General features: G+C 36.6%; 1 protein-coding gene across 49 annotated transcripts in view; it reads right to left on the bottom strand.

The window, feature by feature from the left end:
* Positions 1-19,416: 19,416 nt before the first annotated feature.
* Positions 19,417-26,611, bottom strand: part of LOC18440288 (uncharacterized) — a 34,508-nt gene continuing 27,313 nt past the window's right edge. For 14 of the 49 annotated variants that reach the window (XM_020670984.2, XM_088855514.1, XM_088855528.1 and 11 more), the window contains one exon: positions 19,417-20,123. In XM_020670984.2, coding sequence (XP_020526643.1) covers positions 20,093-20,123 — 31 coding nt within the window. In that variant the 3' untranslated portion in view covers positions 19,417-20,092. Of the gene's footprint in view, positions 20,544-20,714; positions 20,828-26,611 lie in introns of those variants that run through there. The other 35 variants (XM_088855511.1, XM_088855550.1, XM_088855549.1 and 32 more) reach the window with 5 other exon arrangements.

Raw genomic sequence — 26,611 nt, 5'->3', positions numbered from 1 at the left:
CTAGCATGTACTATGTAGTACTAGTATGTACTATGTAGTATTAGTATATACATACTAATATGTACTATGTAGTACTAGCATGTACTAATACTACATACTAGAATATAGTATTACTAGTACATACTACTAGTAATAGACTAGTACATATGTAGTAGTAGTAGTACTGGTAGTATGTACAGTTACTAGTACTAGTACATATGTAGTAGTATTAGTATATACTACATATGTACTAGTACTACATACTAGTAGTACTAGCTATACTACTAGTATATACATATTATTACTAGTAGTAGTAGTACTAGTACTAGTACATACTAGGAGTACTTCAGGTAGTGCTAGTCGTAGTATGTATGTACTACTATATATGTACTAGTGATATGTGTGCACTACTAGTACATATGTACTAGTAATACTAGTACTACTACGTATGTACTACTAGTACTAGTAGTATTATTAGTAGTACATACCAGTAGCATTACTAATAGTACTCCTTGTATATATTAGTAGTATGTACTACAAGTATGTACTACTTGTACTACTTGTATGTGATACTAGTAGAATCAGTAGTACTAGTAGTACATATTACTAATAGTACTACTAGCATGTACTATGTAGTACTAGTATGTACTATGTAGTATTAGTATATACATACTAATATGTACTATGTAGTACTAGCATGTACTAATACTACATACTAGAATATAGTATTACTAGTACATACTACTAGTAGTAGACTAGTACATATGTAGTAGTAGTAGTACTGGTAGTATGTACAGTTACTAGTACTAGTACATATGTAGTATATTAGTATATACTACATATGTACTAGTACTACATACTAGTAGTACTAGTAGTACTAGCTGTACTACAGGTAGTACTTGTAGTAGTAGTACTAACTACTACTATCAGTATATACTAGGAGTACTACTTCTAGTAGTACTACTACTACTAGTACATACTACATACTGGGAGTATTACTATTAGTAGTAGTATTACAACTACTGGTACATACTTGTAGTACTCCTACTACTAGTACATACTAGTAGTACTACTACTAATAGTACATACTAGTAGTATTACTACTAATAGTATATACTAGTAGTGCATACTACTAGTAGTACATACTACTAGTAGTACATACTACTAGTAGTATTAGCAGTACATACTTCTAGTATGTACATACTAGTATTAGTAGTATGTACACTACTAGTACTAGTCGTATGTACACTACTAGTACTAGTCGTATGTACACTACTAGTACTAGTATGTATATACTAGTAGTATTATTACATACTACTACTACTAGTATGTACTACATACTAATACTAGTATGTACTACATACTAATACTAGTATGTACTAGTACTTTTAGTATTAGTAGTACATACTAGTACTAGTAGTAGTACTATTAACTAGTACTATTACTATAGTAGTACGATTATTACATACTACTAATACTAGTATGTACTACATACTAATACTAGTATGTACTAGTACTATTAGTATTAGTAGTACATACTAGTACTATTAACTAGTACTATTTCTACTACTAGTAGTACTAACTAGTATTATTAATACTACTACTACTACTATTACTTGTACTAGTAGTACTATTACTATTAGTAACTTTCGATAGTTACATTCGTAACTTTTTGTTATGTTCACGCGGTGATATTATCTCTTTTCGAGTGTACTACGCCATACATAGCCTCTCTCTGGGTAGACAGGTGCGGTAGAGAGGTCCCCCACTTCGATTCCCATCCCATTAGCATCTCCGATCCGAGATCAGGGATTACTCTGTTAGGTCCTTTCTTCGGTCTGAAGCCGGTCAGTAGCCAGTAATGGGCCTACTTACCTTGTCAGCAGTAGAGCTCACCTTTGATCTACTGGTTTGGTGGGTGGCTACCAAGACAATTTCTTTATGCCCATCAAAGGACCTCGAGATGCTAATCCATTAAAAACAATACAGGAAATGCAAAAGAACTCATAGACGGAACGAGGGCGACTTGTTGAAATACATCGGTTTCTTACTTGTGCAAATGAACTATTTCTTGGCAACAGGGACAACTTATAACGATGTTTGTCTTGCATATCACTAGGAAGATCGGGATCTTTACAAAAGGCTCTATAAAGCTTTCGTCTCAATTCATATTTAGCCGTGAGCAATTTATGTTTGTGATCTTGTATATTTCTCTTCTCTGACATCTTACTGATAATCCCCCGCATCTTTTTGCAAAAAGCTGCTCCACAGTGGTAAAGTCACATCTTGTGAGTTGGTCGAAGTGGCAATAGGCATATTGAACCCTTGAATATGCTCGAGGATCTCAAAATGATCTTCCAGTTCTGGGGATAATTTGCAAAACTCCGTTTTGATAGAGAATTGAATGGGGTTTTCCCGTATTTTGATCGAAGAATCTAACAGAGACATTATAGTCGAGGTTCAGACCAAAAAATTAGACATTCCACGCCCTCGGAGAGTGCTTTGTCTTGCTAGGTCATTGATATATCCAGTATCTTTTTCGGACCCCAAGAATTGGTTGGAACGAAACGACATTCCTGTCGAACCCCTTTGTGCCTGTACGAATCTCTTACCGTGCGGAATCTCCATAGTCAATCTTCCATTTTTAATTCTAAAATCAGAGGGTGCCTTTGGAAGTACTACAACTAATATTAGTACTTACTAATACTACTACTAATACAAGTAGTAGTATTAGTACTACTATTAGTGCTACTATTAATACTACTACTGTAGTACTAGTACTTAGTACTAGTACTAGTACTTAGTACTAGTACTACTATTAGTAGGAGTACTAGTAATATTAGTAGTATTATTAGTATACTAAAACTACTACTAATAATAGTAGTAATAATACTACTAATAGTAGTAGTAATAATATTACTAATTGTACTAGTACAAATAGTATTAATACCACTATTAGTACTATTATTACAAATAGCAGTAGTACTAATAATATCAGTAGTACTAGTACTAATAATAGCAGTACTACTAATACTTTTATTGTAGTATTATTGCTACTAGTCGTAATACTATTATTAGTAGTAATAGTAATAGTACTCACTAGTACTATTAGTACATACTAGTAATTGTACTAATACTAGTAGTATTACTCTTAGTAATAGTACTACTAATAGTAATACTACTAATATCATGAATAATAGTGGTAGTAATATTAATAGTAGTACTACTAGTACATATGTACACAAGTACTAGTAGTACATACTACATATGTACTAGTATGTACTAATACTACATATATACACATGTAGTATTGAGAAGTTTAGGGTCATGCAGTATGGGCTGAGGCTGAACAGTTTAGGGTCATGTAGTATGGAACCAGGCTGAGTTGTTTAGGGTCATGCAGTATGGGTCGAGACTGAGCAGTTTAACGTCACGTTGTTTGGATCGAGGCTGAGCAATTTTTGGTCGTGGAGTGTGTTCATTTACCTATTATTGGTAGTAGTACTTAGTAGTAGTACATATGTACTAGTAGTAGTACTTAGTAGTACTACTAGTAATAGTACTTAGTAGTACTATTAGTTATAGACTACAATGCTGACAGTATGGGTACTGAAACAATATGGTCCTATGGGCTCTCTCAAGTCACTATCTAGATGATCACGAAATGTGCCAATTGAAAAATGGAGTGCCTACAATATGTTGGAAGAGTGTCCCTCATAGCTATCCCATGGAATCTCATTAAGAAGAACCCACTGTTTTGACATCATTATGCTATAAAAAATTATTGAAACCAGTAGGTAAATGTCCCCACCTTGTGTGATTCCCTTGATACTGCTTCAATATTCATCAAAGGGGTCACAAGTAGTTAAACTATAAGACCTACACTCTTCTCAAAAATCATTTTCCGGAAAAGACCTCCACATAAGTACTAGTAGTATTAGAAGTACTAGTAGTAGTATTATTAATAGTACTAGTAGTAGTACTACTAACTAGCACTACTACCATAGTTGTACTACTAGTAGTACTAACTAGTACTATTAGAACTAACTAGTACTATTAGTACTACTACTACTACTACTACTAGTCTAGTAGTACTATTACTATAACTAGTATTACTAATACTATTATTACTACTAGTACTAATATTAATAATAATAGTAATCGCACTACTACTAGTAATATGAGTAGTAAGTACTACTATTACTTGCACTACTACTAATAGTATTACTACTACTATTAGCACTATACTAATAGTAGTATTAGTATTAGTAGTACTACTATTAGTAATAGTAGTACTACTAGTACTAATAGTAGTAAGTACTAGTGGTACTTACTAGTACTAGCAGATTAGTATTAGTACTACTAGTACTATTAATATTAATACTACTAATAGTATTACTATTAGTATTACTACTATTACTAGTATTATGATTAGTAGTACTACTATTAGCAATACTACTACTAGTATTACTGCTATTAGTAGTACTACTAGTATTAGTACTATTACTAATAGTAAAACTACTAGTATTAGTACTATTACTAAAACATACTAATAGTACTACTGAGTACTATTACTAATAATACTAATAGTTGTATTACTACTAGTAGTAATAGTACTACTGAGTACTATTACTAATAATACTAATAGTTGTATTACTACTAGTAGTAATAGTATTACTATAATAGTATTAGCAGTAGTACTATTATTAGTACTAGTATTACTAATATTATTAGTACTACTGCTACTTGTAATAGTAGTACTATTATAGTAGAACTAAAAGTGGTATTAGTACTATTTGTGCTAGTACTAATAGTAATACTGTTACTACTACTTTTAGTAGTATTATAACTACTACTATTAGTAGTAGTACTAGTATACTAATATTATTACTAATACTACTACTAGTACTACTGGTACTACTACTACAACTACTAGTACTAAGCACTAGTACTACAGTAGTAGTATTAATAGTAGCACTACTAGTAGTACTAATACTACTACTTATATTAGTAGTAGTATTAGTCAGTAGCAATATAAGTTGTAGTACTTCCAAAGGCACCCTCTGATTTCAGAGTAAAAAATGGAAGATTGGCAATGGAAATTCTGCACAATCAGAGATTCGTTTGGATCCAATCATTTCAAAGGGTCCGAAAAAGACACTAGATAGGTCAGTGACCTTGCACTACAAAGCACTCTCCGAGGGCATGGAATGTCTAATTTTTCGGTCAGAATCTCGACTGTAATATCTCTGTTAGATTCTCCGGTCAAAATACGGGAAAACCCCATTCAATTCTCAATGGAAATAGAGTTTTGTGAATTATCCCCCAAACTGGAAGATCATTTCGAGATCTTCGAGCATATTCGAGGGTTCAATGTCACTATTGTCACTTTGACCAACGCTTGGGCAATGGAGCAGTAGTAGTCTTGAAGTTAAGTGGGCTGCTTTCGAGTACAAGTGGAATGACGAAAGGGATGGTGATTCTAGGGAGTGGGTGATGGGGCAGCAGTAGCATGGGTCTGATCCTGGTTGGTTGGCATGTGGTGAGGTGGTGGTTGTGTGGAAGAGATGTGGGGGTCTTCATGGTCAACAGGTGGTAGGGGAAGAACAGGGGAATTATTAGTGGATGAAGCGAGAAATGTATAGGGAAAGATGTGTTCATGAAAGATTACATCCTGAGTGACATAGATTTTCTTGGTGGGAATGTCAAAAATTTCGAAACCTTTCCGGCTGTGAGGGTATCCGATAAATATGCCGGGTGAATCACGTTTTTCAATTTCATGTGGGATGGATGTATTGTGACCAAAACGTAAGCATTCAAAAACCCTTAAATGAGCGAAACAAGGTGGTTTTTGAAAAAGAATTCTATGTGGGGTTTTACCATGAAGTACCGATGTAGGTAGGCGGTTGATTGGGTAGGCAGTTGATTAGGTATGCGACAATCAATACACATTCACCCAAAAAATCTAAAGGTAAGTGAGCTTGAAAATAACGTGTGCGAGCGATATTAAGGAGGTGACGGTGTTTACACTCCATGACGCCATTTTGTTGTGGAGTGTCAACACAACTTGATTGTGCAACGACACCCAGTGAGTTAAAAAATCAAGATTGGATTTATTATAGAATTCAGTTCCATTGTTGGATCTAATTTGCCAAATGTGTGTTAAATTGTCGGATCTAATTTGCCAAATGAAAGTGATTGTTTTAAATTGCTTCGAGTGAATTCATGTTAGTGATTTCAAGGATGTTCTGTATATGCAATATTACTACTTTCTGATGTTTAGAGAGTTTCAAAGATACTTTAAGTGTACAAGTGGACTCATCCGATACGCCGGTGAGGATAAGTGGACCTATCCGGTACGCCGGTAAGGATTAAGTAGACTCATTCGGTACACCTCTGAGGTATAAGTGAACTTATCCGATATACCGGTAGGGATTAAATGAACTCATATGGTACATCAGTGAGGTATGATTGGACCTACAGGGATGAACTTGACCCATTCAAGATGCTGGTGGGGTATATAGGTGACCTACTTGGGACGCTAGTAGGGTACTTTGTGAAATCTTTTGAATTATGCATCTCTATTAAAGTGTTTATTTGTATTTCAATCTTTTGGATTATGCTAAATTGTGTATCACTGAAAGTGAAATTGTTCTCTTTAAATGCTCTTCCTCGTATTTCAATAGACATCTTTTTAGAAAATGTTTACATCTTCCAAACATGATTATTTTGAGGACTATGATGATCACTTACTGTGTATCCAAACGCATCAAACTATGGTAAATTCTTTTCAGGGTAATTGCAGTCTCATAGTTTGAATGCACAACATGACCAGCTTTGAAGAAAATGTAGTTATGATTCAATTTTTCTTGTACATTTTGTTCAAATTCACGATTGTAAATTCCATCCTATCAACATATGTATATATCTAAACTTTCATGTTAATAATCGTTATGAGAAAACTTTGTACAGATTCTTAGAAATAAATAAAAAAAATGTTCTTTAAGGATTGACTGTCACATCTCAAGAATTTTAGTGTTATAAAACTTGGGGTATAACAATTTTTGGTATCAGAGCAATAGGTTTAGGATTCTTAGGAAATTTGAATAGAATGTACTTTAAGTCCTACTTATTGTATGTACAGACTAATACGAGGTCAAGATCCCGAATGGCTGAAGCTAATATGAAGGGAATTCATAAAGCCTTGAAAAATACGGTTGCCCTTATGTAACATCAGATGGAGAACAACAATCCACCTAGGCAGTCAGCTACGAGAAATGGTTGGTGTAATATCAAACAATTTAAGAAAATTCCATTTCTTTTTTATCTCGAATAAAATCTAGGAAGTATTTCTAGAGACATTTAGTGATAAGTACTTCCTAGATTTTATTCGAGATAAAAAAGAATGGAATTTCTGGAATTAGTCTAAGGGAACAGGACGATAACACAGTATGAGCCCAAGTTTATGAAACCGGCCCGGTTTGCTCTATATATGATCAACAATGAGGCAAGAAATGTGAAAAAAAATGAAAGGGGCCTCAGATCAGCCATCAGAAGCAGAATATCAGTCTTAAAATTAAGAACTTACGCAGAAATAGTGGATCGAGCCCAAATTGTTGAAAAAGACTGTGAAGATTACTAAAAGAGGAAAAACCAGAGAAGTAAGGTTAGGCCCACACCATCTAATCGACAACAATTTGAAAGAGCAAACAAAAGGCCAAGGCCGATGCCATTTCAAAACCCACCAGAAGCTTGTAAAATATGTAAGAAGAAACATGGGATGACACCTTGTTATTGGGAAATTGGAGCTTGTTTTCAATGTGGGAAGTTGGGGCACGAAATCAAAGATCGTCTTGCCTTGAAAATGCAGCAACAGTCGAAGCCTGAAGAGGCAGCCCAGAAACCTCAGATGAAGGGAAGAGTATTCATGATCACCCAGCAAGACGCTCAGGCCTCAAAATCTATGATTCAAGGTACTCTTACTATCTTTCAAAGAGTAGCTTATGTTTTGATTGATCCTGGATTTACTCATTCATTTGTGTCACCACATTTTGCATGCCACTTAAGGGTAGAACCAAAACAATTGGAATACCTTGCATGCCACTTAAGGGTAGAACCAGAACAATTTGTGTCACCACACTTTGCACACCTATGGGGAATTCAATTGATACCAATCTAGTATACAAATCTTATGTAATCAGGATAGAAGAAAATGAACTGTTAGTGGATTTAATACTCTTAGAAATTCAATATTTTGATGTGATCTTAAGCGTGGATTGGCTCTCTGCCTACTATGCAAGTATTGATTATTACAAGAAAATGGTTACCTTTTGTATTCTGAATCAACTAGTATTGTACCTAGAAGATATCAATGTAGCCTCCCCACCATTTTTAATCTCCTTCATTCGGGCTAATCGCTTCCTTCGAAAAGGATGTCAATGATTTCTTGCCTATATTAAAGAAGATAGAAAGGAAAAGATAAACTTGGACGTCATTCCGGTCGTTCGAGAAATCCTGACGTATTCCCTAAGGAATTGTCAAGGTTACAACCTAACAAGGAAATTGAATTCTCCATTGAGTTACTTCCCAAGATAACCCCAATTTCTACGGCCCCTTACCGAATGGCACTTGTGGAACTTAAGGAACTTAAACAACAATTGGAAGAATTATTAAATAAAAGTTTTAGCAGACTCAGTGTGTCACCTTGAGGTGCTCCAGTACTGTTTATTAAAAAGAAAGATGAGTCTATGAGGTTGTATATCGATTATAGACAGTTAAACCAGGTGACAGTAAAAAGTAAGTATCCACTACATAAAAATGATGATTATTTTGATCAATTACAAGGATCACAAGTATTTTCAAAAGTTGATCTTAAATCTGAGTACCATCAGCTTAAGATTAAAAGTGATGATGTTCTCAAGACAACTTTCAGGACAAGATATGGCCATTATGAATTTTTAGCCATGCCTTTTGGATTAACCAATGCACCGGCTGCATTTATAGATTTGATGAATCGAGTCTTTAAGCCTTTTCTGGATAAGTTTATTGTGGTATTCATCGATGATATTCTAATCTATTCCAAAGATCGGGAGGAACATGAGCAACATGTAAGAATGGTATTGCTAATATTAAGAGAAAAGAAGTTGTATGTCAAACTAAATAAATGTGAATTTTGGCTAGAACAAGTGACATTTTTAGGACATATAATTTCAAATGAAGGTTTATCAGTTGATCCTTCAAAGATTGAAACTGTTGTTAATTGGAAACAACCAAATAATATAACTAAAGTTCGAAGCTTTTTGGGATTTGCAGGATATTACAAAAGATTTGTAGAAGGATTCTCTCGAATTGCAACCCCATTAACTCAATTGACACAAAAAAATTTCAAATTTGAAGGAATGTGATGAGAGTTTTCAAGAACTAAAAGCTCAATTGACTTTAACGCCTATTTAAACTATTACTGAGGGGAGTGGGGGATTTGTGATTTATAGTGATGCTTCACAAAAAGACTTAGGTTGTATATTAATGCAACATGGGAAGGTAATGACATATGCATCTAGACAGTTGAAATAATATGAGAAGAAATATCCAATTCATGACTTGGAGCTGGCTGCAATAGTATTTTATTTGAAAATTTAGAGGCATTATCTATATGGTCAGCAATTTGAAATATATACAAATCATAAGAACCTGAAATACCTCTTTTCCCAAAGAGATTTAAATATACGGCAGATAAGATGGATGGATTTCCTAAAAGACTATGATTGTACAATCCATTATCATTCGAGAAAGGCTAACATTGTGGTCGATGCTCTAAGTAGGAAATCTACAGGAATTTTAACTCATCTAATGATCCAAGAGATGAGATTGTTAAAAGAAATAGTGGATTGGCATCCGGCTCCGTCCCTTAATGGTGTGGTAGGTATGATTGCTAACATCAAGATTGAACCCCAACTAGTTCAACAGATTCGGTTGGCACAAAAGAGAGACCCTCAGCTTATAAAAATTGTAGAAGAGGTAAAGCTGGGAAAGAGAGACGAATTCTCTATATGTAGTAATGATTTACTGAGATTCAAAGGTTTGGTTTGCGTCTCGAATGATGAGAGTGTGAAGACAGTTATCTTGAAAGAAGCACATCACTCCCGTTATACTATACATCCCGTGAGTACTAAGATGTACCAGGACCTGCAGAAAACCTTATGGTGGAATGACATGAAAAAGGAGGTGGCATTATTTGTGTCTAAGTGCCTAACATGCCAGCAAGTAAAAGCTGAGCATCAAAAACCCGCTGGGTTGTCGCAACCTTTACCCATGTCAGAGTGGAAGAGAGAGCACATTTCTATGGATTTTGTCTCTTGCTTGCCTAGAACAAGTTCAGGGCATGACAGCATTTGGGTCATTGTGGACCGGCAGACCAAACCTGCCCACTTTCTACCCATCCACATGACTTACACTTTGCATCAACTGGCCCAGTTTTACATCAAGGAAATAATGCGGTTACATAGAGTTTCGGTCAGTATTGTATCGGGTAGGGACACTTGATTTACTTCTAGATTTTGGGCTAAGCTACAGATAGCCATGGGAACGAGACTCACCTTTAGTATCGCCTTTCACCCCCAAACTGATGGGCATTCAGAGATGACCGTCTAGACCTTAGAAGATATATTAAAGGCATGTGTCATTGACTTTACAGGAATACGAGATGATCATTTACCCGTGATTAAGTTTGCCTATAATAATAGCTTTCAAGCCAGTAGTCAGATGACATCATATGAAGCCCTGTATGGAAGGAAATGTAGGTCACTCGTCTATTGGGACGAGGTTGGTGGAAGAAGGCTTTAGGGGCCAGAACTTGTCCAGGTAACCTCAGATAAGATAGCATTAATTCAATAAAGGCTCAAGATAGCTCAAAGTCAGCAGAAGAGTTACGCTGATAACCAACGAAGAGATCTTGAATTTGAGGAAGGTGATCAGGTCTTTTTAAAGGTGTCGCCAATAAAGGGCATCATGAGATTCGGCAGGAAAGGAAAGATGAGCCCCCGCTACATCGGACCCATTGAAATCCTTGATAAGGTCGGAGGCATCGCATATAGATTTGCCTTACCTACAGAATTGGCAAACATCTGTAATGTCTTTCATGTATCCTTATTACGAAAATATCAGCCGACCTATCCCATGTCCTAAAATAAGAACTTTTACTGATCAAGAAGGACCTGACTTTCATTGAGTAACCAATTTTGATACTGGATAGGAGGGTGCAAGTATTGCACAACAAGGAGATTCCTTTGGTCTGCATATTGTGGTTGCACCATTCGCGAGAGGAGTCAACTTAGGAACGAGAACACGAAATCAAGGAAAAATACTCCTATCTTTTTCAGCAATCAGTTACACAAATTTAGAGGACTAAATTTCTTTAAGGGGGGAGAATGCAATGAACTTAATTTTTTTTTAATTTTTGAAACTGAAAAGTAGCAGTAACAATAATAACAATAATAATAATAAAAACAACTTATTGTGATGTTTCATTTTTATAAGGTGGACATTTGGTCCACCATATTTTTCTTTTACTTTTCATTAGATGGCGTAGCAGCCAAGCAACCTCTTTTTAAAAAAAAGTTGACACCTGCTCTATGGGGTGTTGTGTGATGGTCTCTCTCTCTCTTATAAGTTTGTTGGTTGATGAGCGTTGAGGGGTGGATGTGCACATGCCCTCTCTCTCTCTCTTCTGATACGAGCTTGCTCTTTCTCTCTTTAGCCAAAACACAGTGAGCTCTTTCTCTCTCAAGCTAAATTTTAAGATACTGAAAGTTCCTTTTCAAGTTGTTTAGATAAATGATCTCATTGTCCTGTAAAACTGTTATTTTCATTTTTAACAAAATTGTGATATTTTGTGTATTGTAATATTTTGTCCATCATTTTTATAAAGTGTTGTGTAAATGCTTTCATTTTCCTGTAAATTAATTATTTGTATTTTCATAAATTTGTGATATTTCTGTCTATTAGACATCATAAATTTTATGTGTAAATGGACTTCATTCTCCTATAAAATCATTATTCAAAAAATTGGTATTTCTGCATTTAATTGTAATGTTACCAATACGGTAAGATTTACACATTTCTGTATTTAATTGTATTTTTATCCGTCTGTAAATTTTAGACGCTATAAATTTTATTTATTCTTGTAAAATGATTGTTTTTTAAATTGCATTCTCATAAAAGTGTAATATTTTCATATTTAAACTTTGGATTTCCATAAAAGCTCATCTATTGATAATAGACTGTTCATCGTGTTACATTTCATGACTGTCTTTCAGAATTGCTATATTTCTTAAATCATTACTCAAAATGTTTGATTGGTTACACGTAGGAATTTCAATGAAAGTGATTGTTTTAAATTGCTTCAAGTGAATTCATGTTAATGATTTCAATGATGTTCTGGATATGCAATATTGCTGCTTTCTGATGTTTAAAGAGTTTCGAAAATACTTTAAGTATACAAGTAGACTCATCCGGTACGTCGGTGAGGATAAGTGGACTTATCCTGTACGCTGGTAGGGATTAAGTAGACTCATTCAGTATGTCGGTAAAGTAAAAGTTGACCTATCCGGTACGTCGGTAAGGATTACATAGATTAATCCGATATGCCGGTGACGTATGATTAGACCTGCAGAGATTAAGTGGACCCATCCAGGATGCTGGTGGGGGGTATATAAGTGACCTACTTGGGACGCCAGTAGGGTACTTTGTGAAATCTTTTGAATTACAGTAGGACCTGCTTTGAAGAAATTGTAGTCATGATTAAATTTTCCTTGTAACTTTTGTTCAAATTCACAATTGTAAATTTTGTCCTATCAATAGATGTATATATCTAGACTTTCATGTTAATAATAATTATGAGTAGACTTTGTACAGATTCTTAGAAATAAAAAAATTTGTTTTGTTCTTTAAGGATTGACGGTCACATCTCAAAAATTTTAGTGTTATAAAACTTGGGATGCGACAAAACCTCACCCTTTTAGTTTTGATATCTTAAAGGCTATCCTTACATGAACCTATTTGCCTTAGTTATTTACAGTGTGGTGCTCCGTTATTTGTGAACTAATCCACAACATAACACTTTTATTTTTGACAATGAATCACAACAAAATAATTCATCCACACATAAAGAACTCACTATGATTCTACCACTAGAATGCTACACCCATACTGACTTATCCTCTGAACACAAGGGAATGAAAGACCCCTCTTGAAACCCCTCATAAACACATCAACACTGATGTATTCGTAATCCTGTGGATCCTTTTTTGTCAGGGCCATTACATTCTATTTCCTCATTTATCTTGATTCACTATCTACAAGTGTTTGTATCTACCACCAATCTAGAGTCACAGATTCTCATCCTGGTGTGTTTGGGGAGACCAATAAATATGACGGAGATGCTTATTTTTGTATGCTAGTAATGTAAGACTTCCACAATGTGTTTGTGTCACTTATTTCCTGGACCTTCTAATCAGGAGAATTTTTTTAAAAAAAAATAATGTTTTTGCCTTGGTTCATTAGTTTTCCAAACAAGAAGACACCTATTCAGGCCATCCAAATTCGCGCCTAATGTACATATTCTTACTCCTATGAATTCAACATTCAGTTAACTCTTGCAAGCTCCTATGCACTTGCTTATTCATATTGAACTATTGAAGCATCTGGAAATTCTCTTAACCTTCTTTCTCCTTGATTTGACCTCCTCATTGAAGGCATGTGTACTCCCTTAGTTCTTACGGAACATCAAATTCCACATTGCTCATAAGGCATGCATTCTTCCCTAAGCTACGTAATCAGAAAGTATTCTATAATAGTGCAAATTTATAATTATGTCTATATCATGGAGCAATAATATAGGTGTAATAGTTCTACGAAAATATGTAACCAGTATTGGACATTATTGTAGTCGTGATGTGTGTTGCCGTAAATGAAGCAGCGTAAGTTGTTGATCTGTTTTACAACTTTCTTACATGCCTTTGTTTCTTGATATGATCGCAATTGATGACTTCTATTTGAAATAGGGTTTATCTGAAGAACAATTGTTTCATGCGGGCTAGACCGCATTTGTACAATATGCGGTCCAGAGGTACAAAGCATCCATCTCAAATATGGATGCAAATAAGTGGTCTATCTAAAAGCAATTGTAACTAACGGCCCAAATATTTAATATAATTATCATTTTTAGTTTTCAAAATTTATTTATTCTTCATATTCATGATGTCCATGTTAAAGATTATATATTCTCTAAAACTTAGGAGTGAATTATATTTTAAAAATATATTATTGCCAAGCCTGCATTTCTAGGGGTGCAGGCTTGGCCGCGTCCTTATCTGAATTCGCTAGTAGTATTGGACCATTAGTGTTTGCTTACATTTGTTAACATTTTGCATGATTTTTTGGAAGAAAAGGGAACCGATGAATTAAATTTTAAACGGACATATCGTTGTTATCCTGCATCTTCTGTTTATAAGGTTTCTACTTTAGTCTTCATTTTCTCACTTTTGTTTTTCTTAACATGCAGTTGGTCGTATGCAAGTTTGTCTTTGACTAGATATATATGCCAATTGTATAGTTTTTTCATCCGGCCACCATGGTCTAATTCCATGTATACTTTTTATGTTTGAAATAACTATTTGTAAAAATTCCACCTTGGTTCCAGTAGCAAAAACATATGAATATGGTTTTATGTTTATAATACTTTCGTCAGCATAGCAACAAATCCCTAATTAAGAATTGTTGGAAACGAGCATCGACATCAATTCGTTGTCGACCAAGCCATCGTTATAAGACAAATCCAATTTTTTTAGCAGTTTAAAATGCTGCCCCCAAAGAAGTTTGTACCCCCAATTCTCTCTCCAAGACATCACAGTTTACAAGCACCAAATCCTCAAGCCTAGAACTTAAGGCTGGACCAACTGTAAAGGCGAAGAATTCTCAATTCTCTGCAATTTTGTGCAATCACAGATAAGCCCGCATCATCGAGATCAAGAGGAAGCCTCAAGTCAAGAATTTGCAGAGTTTTACATTGCCTAATGACGTGAAAAAGGCCTTGAGATCTTCCCCATCATATAAAACCAGAGAAATCAATGACCCACAATTCTCTGCAACATGATGCAGCACTCTACCTGCTATAGTTCTACAAGTTCTCAGCTCAATTTCTCGAAGACCAGGTAAACAGTTAATGAAAGAAGAGGAAGCAGTATCTCCAGTTCCTGCACAGCTACAAAGCTGTAATTTTTGCAATTTCCTGCAACTTCTCCACAACCACCCAAGACCCAAATCTGCAGGCCCGATTCCAGTCAAGCAGAGCTTCTCCAATGGCAGGTTCGCCTCCGCAAATTGATCGCCATGATCGAAGCCTGACCCAATTTGAAACCCAACTCCTTTGCAATCGACATAAGTGACTGAAAGCTCCCTCAATGAACCAAACCCAAAAAGCTAACGAAAACACAGAGGCCCAAAACCCAAAATCTTGAGAGAAGCGAGTGAAACACAGCCCGTGGCAAGAACCTCGAGGCTCGAAGGAGAAACAGGGCTAGCCAAGAAGCGGAGTTCCTTAAGGTAGGCACAATTATTGGCGACGCCACAATCAGAAGCAATGGAGCTACAGGTCGATAGATCTTCAGGGACAATTCTCAGAGTGGTGAGGTACGGGGAGTGAGAGAGAAGGGAAGAGAGCGAAAGTGAGGGATCAGGTAATCTTAAGCCAAGAGTGGTCTTGTTTCTTCGATGAATGCTGAGCCAGCGTTTACAAACCTGGCCGACGCTGTTGAGCTCAGAGAAGCTTTGCAAGCGACCGAGGATTTCTTCCAGGAGTTCGTCGCAGAGACCATTTTCAGAATCCATTGATAAAAAACTTGGTTCTGATAACGGTTGAATGGGTTGAAATGGATTGCAGAAAGTCCATAGATGAAGTGGGGAAGGAGAGAGAGAGAGAGAGAGAGAGTGAGACAAACTCTACCCATCAAATGGAAATCTTAGACAGAGAAAGAGAGCTGCTGGGGTGGCGAATGACACCACCGACTTTCCTTTCTTTCCATTAACCGCCATTAAAAAGGAGAGAAGAGAGAGAGGAATGCCAATTGCCGGTAGGTGGCGTGAAGTCGAGTGAGACAGAGCGGCGCCACCTTCCGTTTGTCTATTGATTTTTCATTTGGGATGAGATTTCTCCGAGGCCTAGGTTTATGAAAACAATATAAAGCGCCAACCAAAATCCTCGTTCAGGAAGTACTTTTGGTGACCAAAATAATTGTGATGCTCTAAAATCAATTTTTAACACTGCCAATAAAATTTGAAGTTTAAAAATTGGTACAGATGATGCGGATCTATAAATATTTATTTTTAAGGCAAAAAAGATTCTAGATAATTTGTTATAAGATTTGTTAGGGTGTTAACATTATGGAGCAATATTTAGAACGCTATTAAGCAAATTATGACTTAAAAACCAACTCAACAAAATAGGTGCAATAAAATTGTAGTCAGCATTTTCATCCACTAAAAAAAAAATCTTTTTGGGCATTAAAAAATTCGTTTTTGAGGGCACGGGGTTTTCTTCTCACGCTTAATTTTGACTCCTGCCGGATTTGGTTTCAGCTAGTGGTTTAAAAAACGGATCGGTGTCCCGGATCAGGCACTTCAAAAACTCATCCGGATCGGTAAATTGGCGATCCAGATCGATGAATTGGCAATCCAAATCAGGAATCGACCGACTCGGTCGGATTAAGCTCTAAAAAAATCCAAAACAATTATTAAAATTAATTGTAAATGTTGTATTTTATGAATCTAATAAGAAATGAGGGTATTTCATTGTTAACTTTCACTTTTTTCATCAATTTGTTAATATTGATATGTTTTTTCTCTGAATAAACTTATGTTAACCATTAAATTTACGTCACACATAAGAAAAATCATATTATTCTCATGGATAAAATATATAATCATATATGGGCTACTATAAAGAGTAAATTTAATCGATAAAAAATGGCCATGCGAATCTCAAATTGACGGAAAGCCCTAATCCCCTAAAAAACCCCAAATTATTATAAACTAACTCACTATAATCCAAATTTATTACAACCTAACTAACTATAATGTTATATAGTAAAATTAAAATTTTTGGTTTAAATTTTATAATTATTTTGTTATACAAATAACAAATCCAAAATATTTTATAATACGATCTAATTTAAAATGTATTATTGAGAACTATAAGAAAGATAATAAATTACATGATTTATAATGCAAAAATTAATAAATAAAATAAAAAAATTGGTTGAAAATTATTAGAATGCATACCAATTTTCGAAAGAACACTTTAATTTTTCAAAATTTTAATTTTTTAGATTTCTAGAATAAATTTAATAAAATAGAATGTTAATAGAAAGAGAGATTTCAAATGGAATAAATTTCTTTTAAAAAAATTACTTTTTTAGATTTATAGAATAAATTTTGTAAAAAAGATTGTTAATAGAAAGAGGGAGATTTCAAAAAAAAAGAAATTTAAAAAAAAAAATATTTTTTGCTTATTTTAGTTGTCAATAAAAATAAAATAAAATGTGTCCAAGGCAGAATCAAACTTGAGAAGCGAAAGCTTTACCGTGAAAGTGATAACCACTCCACCACATCAACACAAGTGTAATTATTTTCTATATTAATAGTACTTATCTAAATTCCGTCATATTTTAATGTACCGTGGGAATTATTCTACATCCAACAGCGAGTTTTAGTTTTGCATCTATAAATTGCTTTGTAAGTTTTCAAACTGTTGTACGCGTGTGCCCGAAGTTGTCATCCACACGTGGCCGATGGGAAACTGTAGTCCCAATTGTTGTTTTGGCACGTGCTAACTCGCTATTGAACATCATACACTCACTATGTGACATCATATGAGCAATGCACGGGGTAACCAATTCCTGTTGTATGACATCATACGCTTGTTATGTGACATCATACGGGCGATACACTAGGTAACTGACTCCCGTGCCGAGTCAGACGAGTCCAGTGCGATTCGCCGATTTTTAAATCACTGCTTTCAGCTATAAGGAAAACAAGTGTTCAAATATCGTAAATAAATAGGGGTTTTTTTGGGACTTTCCGGCTAATAGAAATTCTAATTTTCTTGTCATAAATAATGCAAATGTCGTTATTTTTCGTCGGTACTTGTAGAAACCATCTAGTTTTTTTATAGAATCGGCCAGTTTTATCAATGTACTGCTGAAGAACTGGCTGTGTGGAGGGGGGCGGGTTGGGCGGGCCGGGAGGGAGCGGTCCCTGAATTTTGCTTGTGGGAACTGGCTCATCCCTGACGATTTCTTGTTCTGGATATGCATATTTTGCTCGTGGCAACTGGTTCGTCGCTGACGATTGTGGATCTGGATATGCCGTTTGTTTGCACGCGTGTGATGTGGACGGAGAGGACAATACTAAGAACAAAGTAACCACTGTACAAGTATTTATTGAGGTTGCGATCATATGTATGACTCGTGTATTTCTAAAGTTGTCTTTGGGATTCGCCCAACGAAAACAATTTATATAAGGTTGACCTTATAAAATGTAGAATCAATGCGCACCTTAATAATCCATCAAAAACATCGAATTGATTGTCTCGATCAGTAGAAAAAATCGAATCAAAGCTGTTAACCAGACATAAGGTTAGAAGCAGTTAAAGATAAAAATACATTTTCGGGTCACCCAAAGAATTTTCGACCCAAAAATTACATCGTATGACAATTTGAAAGTGCACCTCATTTTGATTGTTTAAAGTTGCAACTTTAAATATGCTTACGTGTGTATATAGGAAAGTATAAAAAAATAAAAAAATAAAAAAATAAAAAATAAAAAGAACAAACCTGTGAGCTAGTTTCATTATTGTCCTAATTCATTATCGTCCTAACTCCACTGGACTTGTCTCCAAGCTACTACCGACCAGGTGACCAACCATTCCTTCAATGGACCTTTCTTCTTCGCTTCTCTTCTCCTTGAAAATATTGTACAACTATCTAACCTAACCTCCCTCTTTCACTGCTTTTAGGCGGGGAAAACTTGGAATGGCTGGCTTTAGTGTCAACTAGGAATGTGCACGCCATTCCAGTGATTGAAAGATTCATACTCCCATGCATTCCATTGATAAACGAAGAACCAACCAAAGCCATATTCATTCAAAAATTTTGAATTTTTATTTATTTATTGTTTTTACAAATTAAATTCATTTGAAATTTTGAGGTAAATTTTAGCGATATCTTGGCTTTAAATTTTTAAATTTTCTTTTTTGTTTTATTCTCTTATCCCTCTTTTCTACAAGTTGTATCTGAGCCTTGAGATCCATACAGGATGATGATATCAAAAACATCTACTAATCTATTATGGGAGTACATGGTTAAAATATTTGAGAGTCCAAAATGCCTTGAAGAGAGCCATGGCAAATTAATATTTTTTTGGATACTATACAAAGAACCCTTGTCAACTTTCGTACAGATTGAGTTTCCAAGTATCAAGAATGTGAGGTTCTCCTTAGTCAACTTGGTACATACAGATTGAGTTTCTAAGTATCTGAACCTTCTTTGTCCATGGGCCTTCTCATCACATTCTCCATCACGAGAGGCTTCCCTAATGCCAATGTGGGGTCATGATATTCACTACACTCCCCCTCAAGCTGAAGCATAAATATCATAGATGCCTAGCTTGCCAAATTGTCTTTTAATCGAACTAGATTAGCAGCCTTGGTCAGGATATCTGCCAATTGATTATCAGAGCGCAAAGATGAAGTGCATTCTACTTTTGGAGTGACTTTTTTCTCTTACCAAGTGTCAGCGACCTCAACATCTTGGTTCTTTTATGGTATACAGGGTTTAAAGCAGTATAATTACCATTTGATTATCACAATCTAAAGGAATAGGAGTTGACACATAAACACCCATCTTTTGAAGAAGAGAATGAAACCAAAATAAATTATATGTAGCACTAGCCATTGCTCAATACTCGACTTCTACTGACGATCAGACTACAAGATTTTGTTGCTTACTCTTCCATGAAACTAAATAACCACCCACTGTCATAAGGTAGCCAATGTAGATCATCAATGAAGAGAACACCAGGGCCAACATAATCTGCATCACAAAAGATATTTTATATCAAGGTATAAAGTAGTCCATCTCCTAAAGCTGCTTTTAAACATCGTAAAATGGTATAAACGGCCTTCAAGTAATGGCAGCATGGTGTGTGCGTAAACTGACTTGCCAGCTTATGCACACGTTGTGTATGGTGTATGATAGTCATATAGACAAGTCTACCAACCAATCTCTGATATACACCCAAATTACATTGACGCTCTAAATGGTGATCATACAATTTGTGATTAACCTCTATGGGAGATTTGCTGGTTGGCTCTGAGCATTCCTGTGTCATTGAGGAGATGACGACTATACTTCCATTGATACAAAGATTCCCAATTTAGACCTTGCCACCTCTATTCCAAAGAAGTATTTCAATGGACCAAGATCCTTGATGTCATTTGTGATTATTATTTCCTGTAAGCACAATATCATCCATGTACATTGTTAGTATTGTCATAGACCAAGAATTTCATTTAATAAATACCAAGTGATCAAAAATGCTTCTGGCATATTGCCATGCTGAATTTTCAAACCAAGCCTGAGGTAACTATTTCAGTCCAGTAATAGTGTTTCTCAACTTGCAGACCTTCCTTTTTTCCACCCAAGTATAAACCTAGGTGGATATACTATATACAAGTCTTGCAGATCTCCATGGAGAAAGGCATTCTTCATGCAATAGAGTGCTCATTTTTTGTTAGCTGCAATAGACAAAAGTACTCGTACTCAATGTTCAAAAAGCAAAGGCCACATTTTTTGTTAGCTGCAATAGACAAAAGTACTCGTACTCAATGTTCAAAAAGCAAAGGCCACATTTTTTGTTAGCTGCAATAGACAAAAGTACTCGTACTCAATGTTCAAAAAGCAAAGGCGGTCGCCTAGGTGGGGGCCCAAATTCTGGGGAGGCATGCATAATGTTGGGGCTCCAAACCCTTGCGGACTGTTGGAACCCCTGCTTTTGTGTATAGATTATCATTTTTTTTTTGGTTTAATAAACATGATTAATTGTATAGTTTTTTTTAATATAATTTTTTTGTACTAAACTACGTATCAAACTTAAGATACATGACTTTGAACTGTGAACAAAATAGCTAAAAGTAACATTAAAAGAATGAAAATCACTGACCTCTACTTGCAAATGTTAATTTTCCATTATGCTTTTCCCAAAACTTGTGATATCCATTACATGTCACAACAGACAACTAACAAAAAAAAGTCACTACTCACAAAGGGCATAAACTCCAGACTATGAGATGGAGGTCCCCCAAGACAGTGATGAGGATGTTAATGTACTGACACTCAAAGGATTTGGGAGGAGTCAAAGCGATAGGGATGAATGTTTTGAATTCCGAGAAGAAATTGCGAAGAGCATGTGAGAAAAATATAGGCACCATGGTGCCTAGATTATGTACTTTTCCCTTGATTGTATGAAATGTTATGCTGAACTATGCCTAAAGGCACATACTTGGTTTGTGTATGCATCTTTATTGTCATGGATACTGGTGAAGTGTAAGTTGAAGATTGTGTATTGAAATGGGTTTTAATATATATGGGACTGTGTATGAAGGTTGTGACTGCTCGTTTTGGTAGTATGTATATATTTTGATGCTGCTAGCTCTTATTGTACTAGGTATGGATAATGATGTGGTGGAGACACAATCGGCATCTTCGAAGGCCAAAAGATTGATATGGTTGAAGAAAATCGAGAGAGCATTATTGGATATCCTATCCGAAAAGATTTTGGAGACCAATAAAACTAGCAAAGATTTTAAACCCGTACACTGGGCCACTGTCGAGCAGGAGTTCTTAAAGACAACTGGTATGGACATTAAAAAGGACCAATTCAATAATAAATTGAAGACCTGGAAGGCTCATTACTTGATAGTTAGGGAAATCAAAGCGGTTTTGGGTGGGATAGTATTAGGCACCATGCGCTTGTTGATGATGACGTATGGGATACCTATGTTGAGGTCAGTAATATTGTATTAACATTTTTGTTGTTTTTTATCTTGCCCAAAAAACATGTACTAATATCTCACACCTTATCAATACATAATCATCCAGACGATAAGGGGTGGATGATGAATAAACGACCACGCAATCCACTCACAGCTCAGGTCGGCAAGGCCATAGACAAGATCCGGGGGCTCACACCCACAACTAGAATGACTGCAACTAAGGAAATTGTCACAAATGTGGATGTGACGATGTTATTCTAAAATATAAGTGAAGAGGAGCATAATATGTTCTTGATGTGTATGGTGTGCATGGTTGATCACCATCTCCATAGATAGACTAATGCTCTTTAATTCCTCCATTATTGTGTCCTCAATACCTCTCTAATGATGGGTTAATAACTTCTACTTTTGGTTGAAATGCCCAATGTTGGATGGGTATAGTGTAAATATTTTTAAGTTGCATTTGGTGATGGGGAATTACATATGTTTTTGTTCATGGGTTATTAACTTGTAGTTTTGGTTGATCATTGCAGTTTTTTACGGTTAATCTTTTTTGTTCGATATCACTATGAGTGTTATTAATGAGGAATGCTCTTTTGTTTTGATTGGATATAACCATGATGGCTTTTCTTGGACAGTTTGATGGTATAGAACTAAGTGGTTTACTATTGAAAAGTGCATTATGTATGGGTATGAAACTTTATTACAATAATGATCCTACAATTAGTTTTGGCAACTAATTAGTTTACTTATGAAGTGATCATCAGTGTATATATGTTTTTGATGGCTTTAATGTTCCCCATGTGTATACATTGCTCAATATTGCAGAAAATGCCAAGAGTATATGTTGTGTATGTTGGCCACAACCTTGGGGTGTATGTGATATGTGCAGAATGCTCCAGGCAAGTGCTAGGCTACCCAAAAGTTGTGCATTGCTCCTACCCCACTATAGAGGAGCGGGGTGGCACGATTTTGAGATTATCAAAGTCGCCAAGGGCATGTAGTTTTTTTTTTTTTAATAACTATTAACTTTTTTATTGATCGAAAAGATAGATACAAAATGGTAAAAGTAAATCCAAGAGTACCTTTACTACACGGGACTCCTAGTAAAAAAAATAGGTCAACTGACCCTATACAAAATGGGGTTATAAGATTATCCCCTTACACAGTATTCAGGAAATTTACAAAGAAAGTAAAGAGAGTAGATCACAAAAAAATCCCAGACCAAGAGAGAGGTTCTTGTAGTGTGCGTGCTCTGTAACCGACCCAAACCCAACTGTGGTAGAGCCTATTCTTCAACATGGACCTTAGCTCCATCCTTGGCGAGCAGGTCCGCGAGCCCGTTTGACGTCCGCGAGATATGCTTCCATAAGACGGGTGTATCCTTGCAAAGATGCTGAATCTCATCATAAATAGACACAAGATACCAGGGGGGAGTAGCTATCCAGGAAGCCTAAGAAATAATGTTTCTAGAGTCGCCCTCCACTAATAGAAACTGCCCCCAAGAGCGATCATAATTCTGTATGCCTCTGAGTAGGGCCATTGATTCAGCGAACTGTGAATCTTGGAAGCCGAGATATTCAAAGTATGTAAAAAGTATGTTCTGATGGTGATCTCTAAAAACCCCTCCCGCACTTGCATGGCCTGGGTTTCCCAAAGAGCAACCATCAGAGTTTAATTTGATTGCTCCTTGGGGGGGAGGTTCCCAGGCCCTTATGACTTTCTTTTCCTTCGGTTTGTGGAGGAGAATATGCTCCCACTGCGGTAAGGAGTCTGTTGGGATACTGTTGAAAAATGATGGTTTGACGCCCAGAAGGTTACTAAGGATGTAACCTTATGGACAAGAGAAGGGGCTAGACCGGTTTGTCCCCGAAAGATTCTGCCATTTCTTTCTTTGCCAAATGGTCCAAATTGTTCGTGCCACTATGGCTTTCCATAGGATTCTGGCCGCCTTCGGCCAGTGCGAGGCTAAGTTCAAAACGAAAAGGTCTTTGACCATTGGAGGTATTACCTAGAGAACCCCAAAAAATTGCAACAGTAGGCTCCATAGTTCTTGGGCCACGTTACAATGGAGAAAGAGGTGGTTATTGGATTCCTCTTGACTCAAGCACATGATGCACCTATTGGGAATTGGAATTACTTTCTTTTGTAGGTAATCCATAGTGAGGGCCTAGTTAGAACCTGCAATCTAGTTGAAGGTTTGCACCTTTGGAGGTGCAATAGTGTGTCATACCTGTGATAGAATCAAGGTTGGGTTGAGGGGGAAAGTAGGAGGTTGGATGAGCATTTTGTAGAAAGAAGCCACTGTAAAAAACCCTGAGGGAGCAAGGGGCCATACCAACTTATCTCTACCTTGGATATGGATAAAGGTATTGTGGAGCAGTGAGGAGAGTAAGAGAAATTGATTAGATTCCCCCTCCGAAAGGTTCCTTCTGAAAGATGGATGCCATCCTCTTCTTCCTCCTTCCAGTCTAAACTCCTCCTCTACGGTAGCCTCTCTATTAACCGTGATAGAGAACAGGGAGGGATAGTAGTTCCTCAAAGGGGCATGACCTATCCATAGGTTAGTCCAAAACCGCACCCTACTGCCTTCTCTTGGGTAGAATCTGATGAGCTTCCTGAATAAATCAAGGGTGGCAGTAAAGGACCTCCATACACCTGAAGCATTAGACCAAGGTTTTGTCTCTGGGATCCAGGTATGTTCTAGAATATTATACTTATTCCATAATCCCTGGGCCCAAAGTGGTTCTGTTTAGGTGGCCATGCGCCACCACCATTTCCCTAAGAGGGCAAGGTTTTGTTTTCTTAAGTTTCTAATTCCTAGCCCACCCTGGTCTTTAGGTAGACGTACCTTGTCCCAAGAAATGAGATGGAACTTAGTTTTTTCAGCCTGCCCTGACCAGAGAAAGTTCCTCATGAGCTGGTCAAGGCAGTTTACCATTGAGACCGGTATTTGAAAGAGAGACATCATGTACACAGGTGCATTGGCTAGAGTAGCTTTGATAAGGGTGATTCTTCCTGCTAGTGACAAGTATCTCCCTTTCCATCCAGCCAACCTTCTATCAACCTTATCTATATGGGACCAGTGTCTCATTTTTGGTTTACCAAGGCCTAGGGGAAGACCCAAGTAAGAAGTAGGGAGGTCTTCCACTTTACATGAGGTCTTCCACTTTACATGCCCAGTCTAGTATGAGCTCCCTGATTTGGCTGGTAGTGATAGCTATACCCGTCATTTTTCATTTCTTCATTTCTTCATATTTACCTCGAACCCAGTGGCCATTTGGAAACATTTGAGGTAGATTCTGAGGTTTTCCACTTCAAGAGAGGAGGCATTAAGGAAGACCAAAGTGACGTCTGCGTATTGCAGATGCGACACAGTAGGCCCTCGACGTGAGGACCTAAAGCCTGAAAGAAGGCCAGCTTGGTAAAGGTGACCCAGAGAGTGGCTAAAGACCTCAGCCGAAATAGTAAAGACGAAGGCCTCTTGAGCAAGGAAAGTAACCTTTGGGAGTTCCGTTGATGAGGATCGAAAAACTTGGGTGGGAATAGCACCCTCTCATCCATTTCCGCCACCTATCTCGGAAGCCCATCCAAGTCATAGTCTCATCCAGGACCGACCAGTTAACATGGTTGTAAGCTTTTTCCCAATCAATTTTAAAAATCAGACCAGGTTTTTTGGCTCGGTGCCTAGAATGGAGGCATTTGTTGGCTATCAACGCTCCCATCAAGAATTTGTCTATTTTTAATAAAGGCCGACTGCCAGGGAGAAATGACAGAAGGAAGGACCTCCTGAAGTCTAGAGGCCAGTAACTTAGATAAAATTTTGTAAGAGGAGTTGAGCAAACTTATAGGACGGAAGTCCTTAAGTTCCTCAGCCCTTTCAACCTTAGGAACCAGAGTGATGAAAGTGGCATTGATGAATTTATTGAGAATTCCCTGCTGAAAGAACTCTGCAAAGAAACTCAAGAAATTCAAGCGAAAAGTTTCCTAGAAGATCTTAAAAGGGGCCACGGGAAACCCATCAAGCCTAGGGCCTTTGTCTTTAGCTAGGTCGCCCAAAGCTTTTAGAATTTCATCTTCAAATAATGGACGTTCTAACCATGTTGCATGTTCTTCCGAGAAGGTCAAGAAGTCTAGGTCAGCCATAGCTGGTCTAAGACCAACAGGAGCTAAGTATAGATTCTGGAAATAGTTTAAGATTGTTGATTCAATCTCTTCCGGCTGGTCTAAATAACAGTTGTTAACCTGGATGGTCGAGATTGAATTGTCCCTCCTGCAACAATTAGCAATCTTGAGGAAGAAACGGGTATTGTCGTCCCCTATTTTGAGCCAGTTGACTCTTGATCTTTGGTACTAGTACATCTCTTCTTTTTTCAAGGTGGATAAGTAATCAAGTTTTGTTTGGGTTCGGCAGTCAACTTCAGAAGAGGACAGGGGACGTGATTCTTCAATGTTATCCAGGTCTTGCAAGGTCTTAAGGAGATCAGACTTTATTTGAGAATAGTTCCCCAAAACAAACGAACTCCA

This window comes from Amborella trichopoda, chromosome 13, assembly GCF_054954075.1.
Source record: "Amborella trichopoda isolate Santa Cruz 75 chromosome 13, AtrichopodaSantaCruz75HAP2 v2.0, whole genome shotgun sequence".
NCBI classification, from domain to species: domain Eukaryota; kingdom Viridiplantae; phylum Streptophyta; class Magnoliopsida; order Amborellales; family Amborellaceae; genus Amborella; species Amborella trichopoda.
The sequence above is the reverse complement of the archived record's forward strand: the minus strand, read 5'-3'. Positions and strand labels throughout refer to the sequence as shown.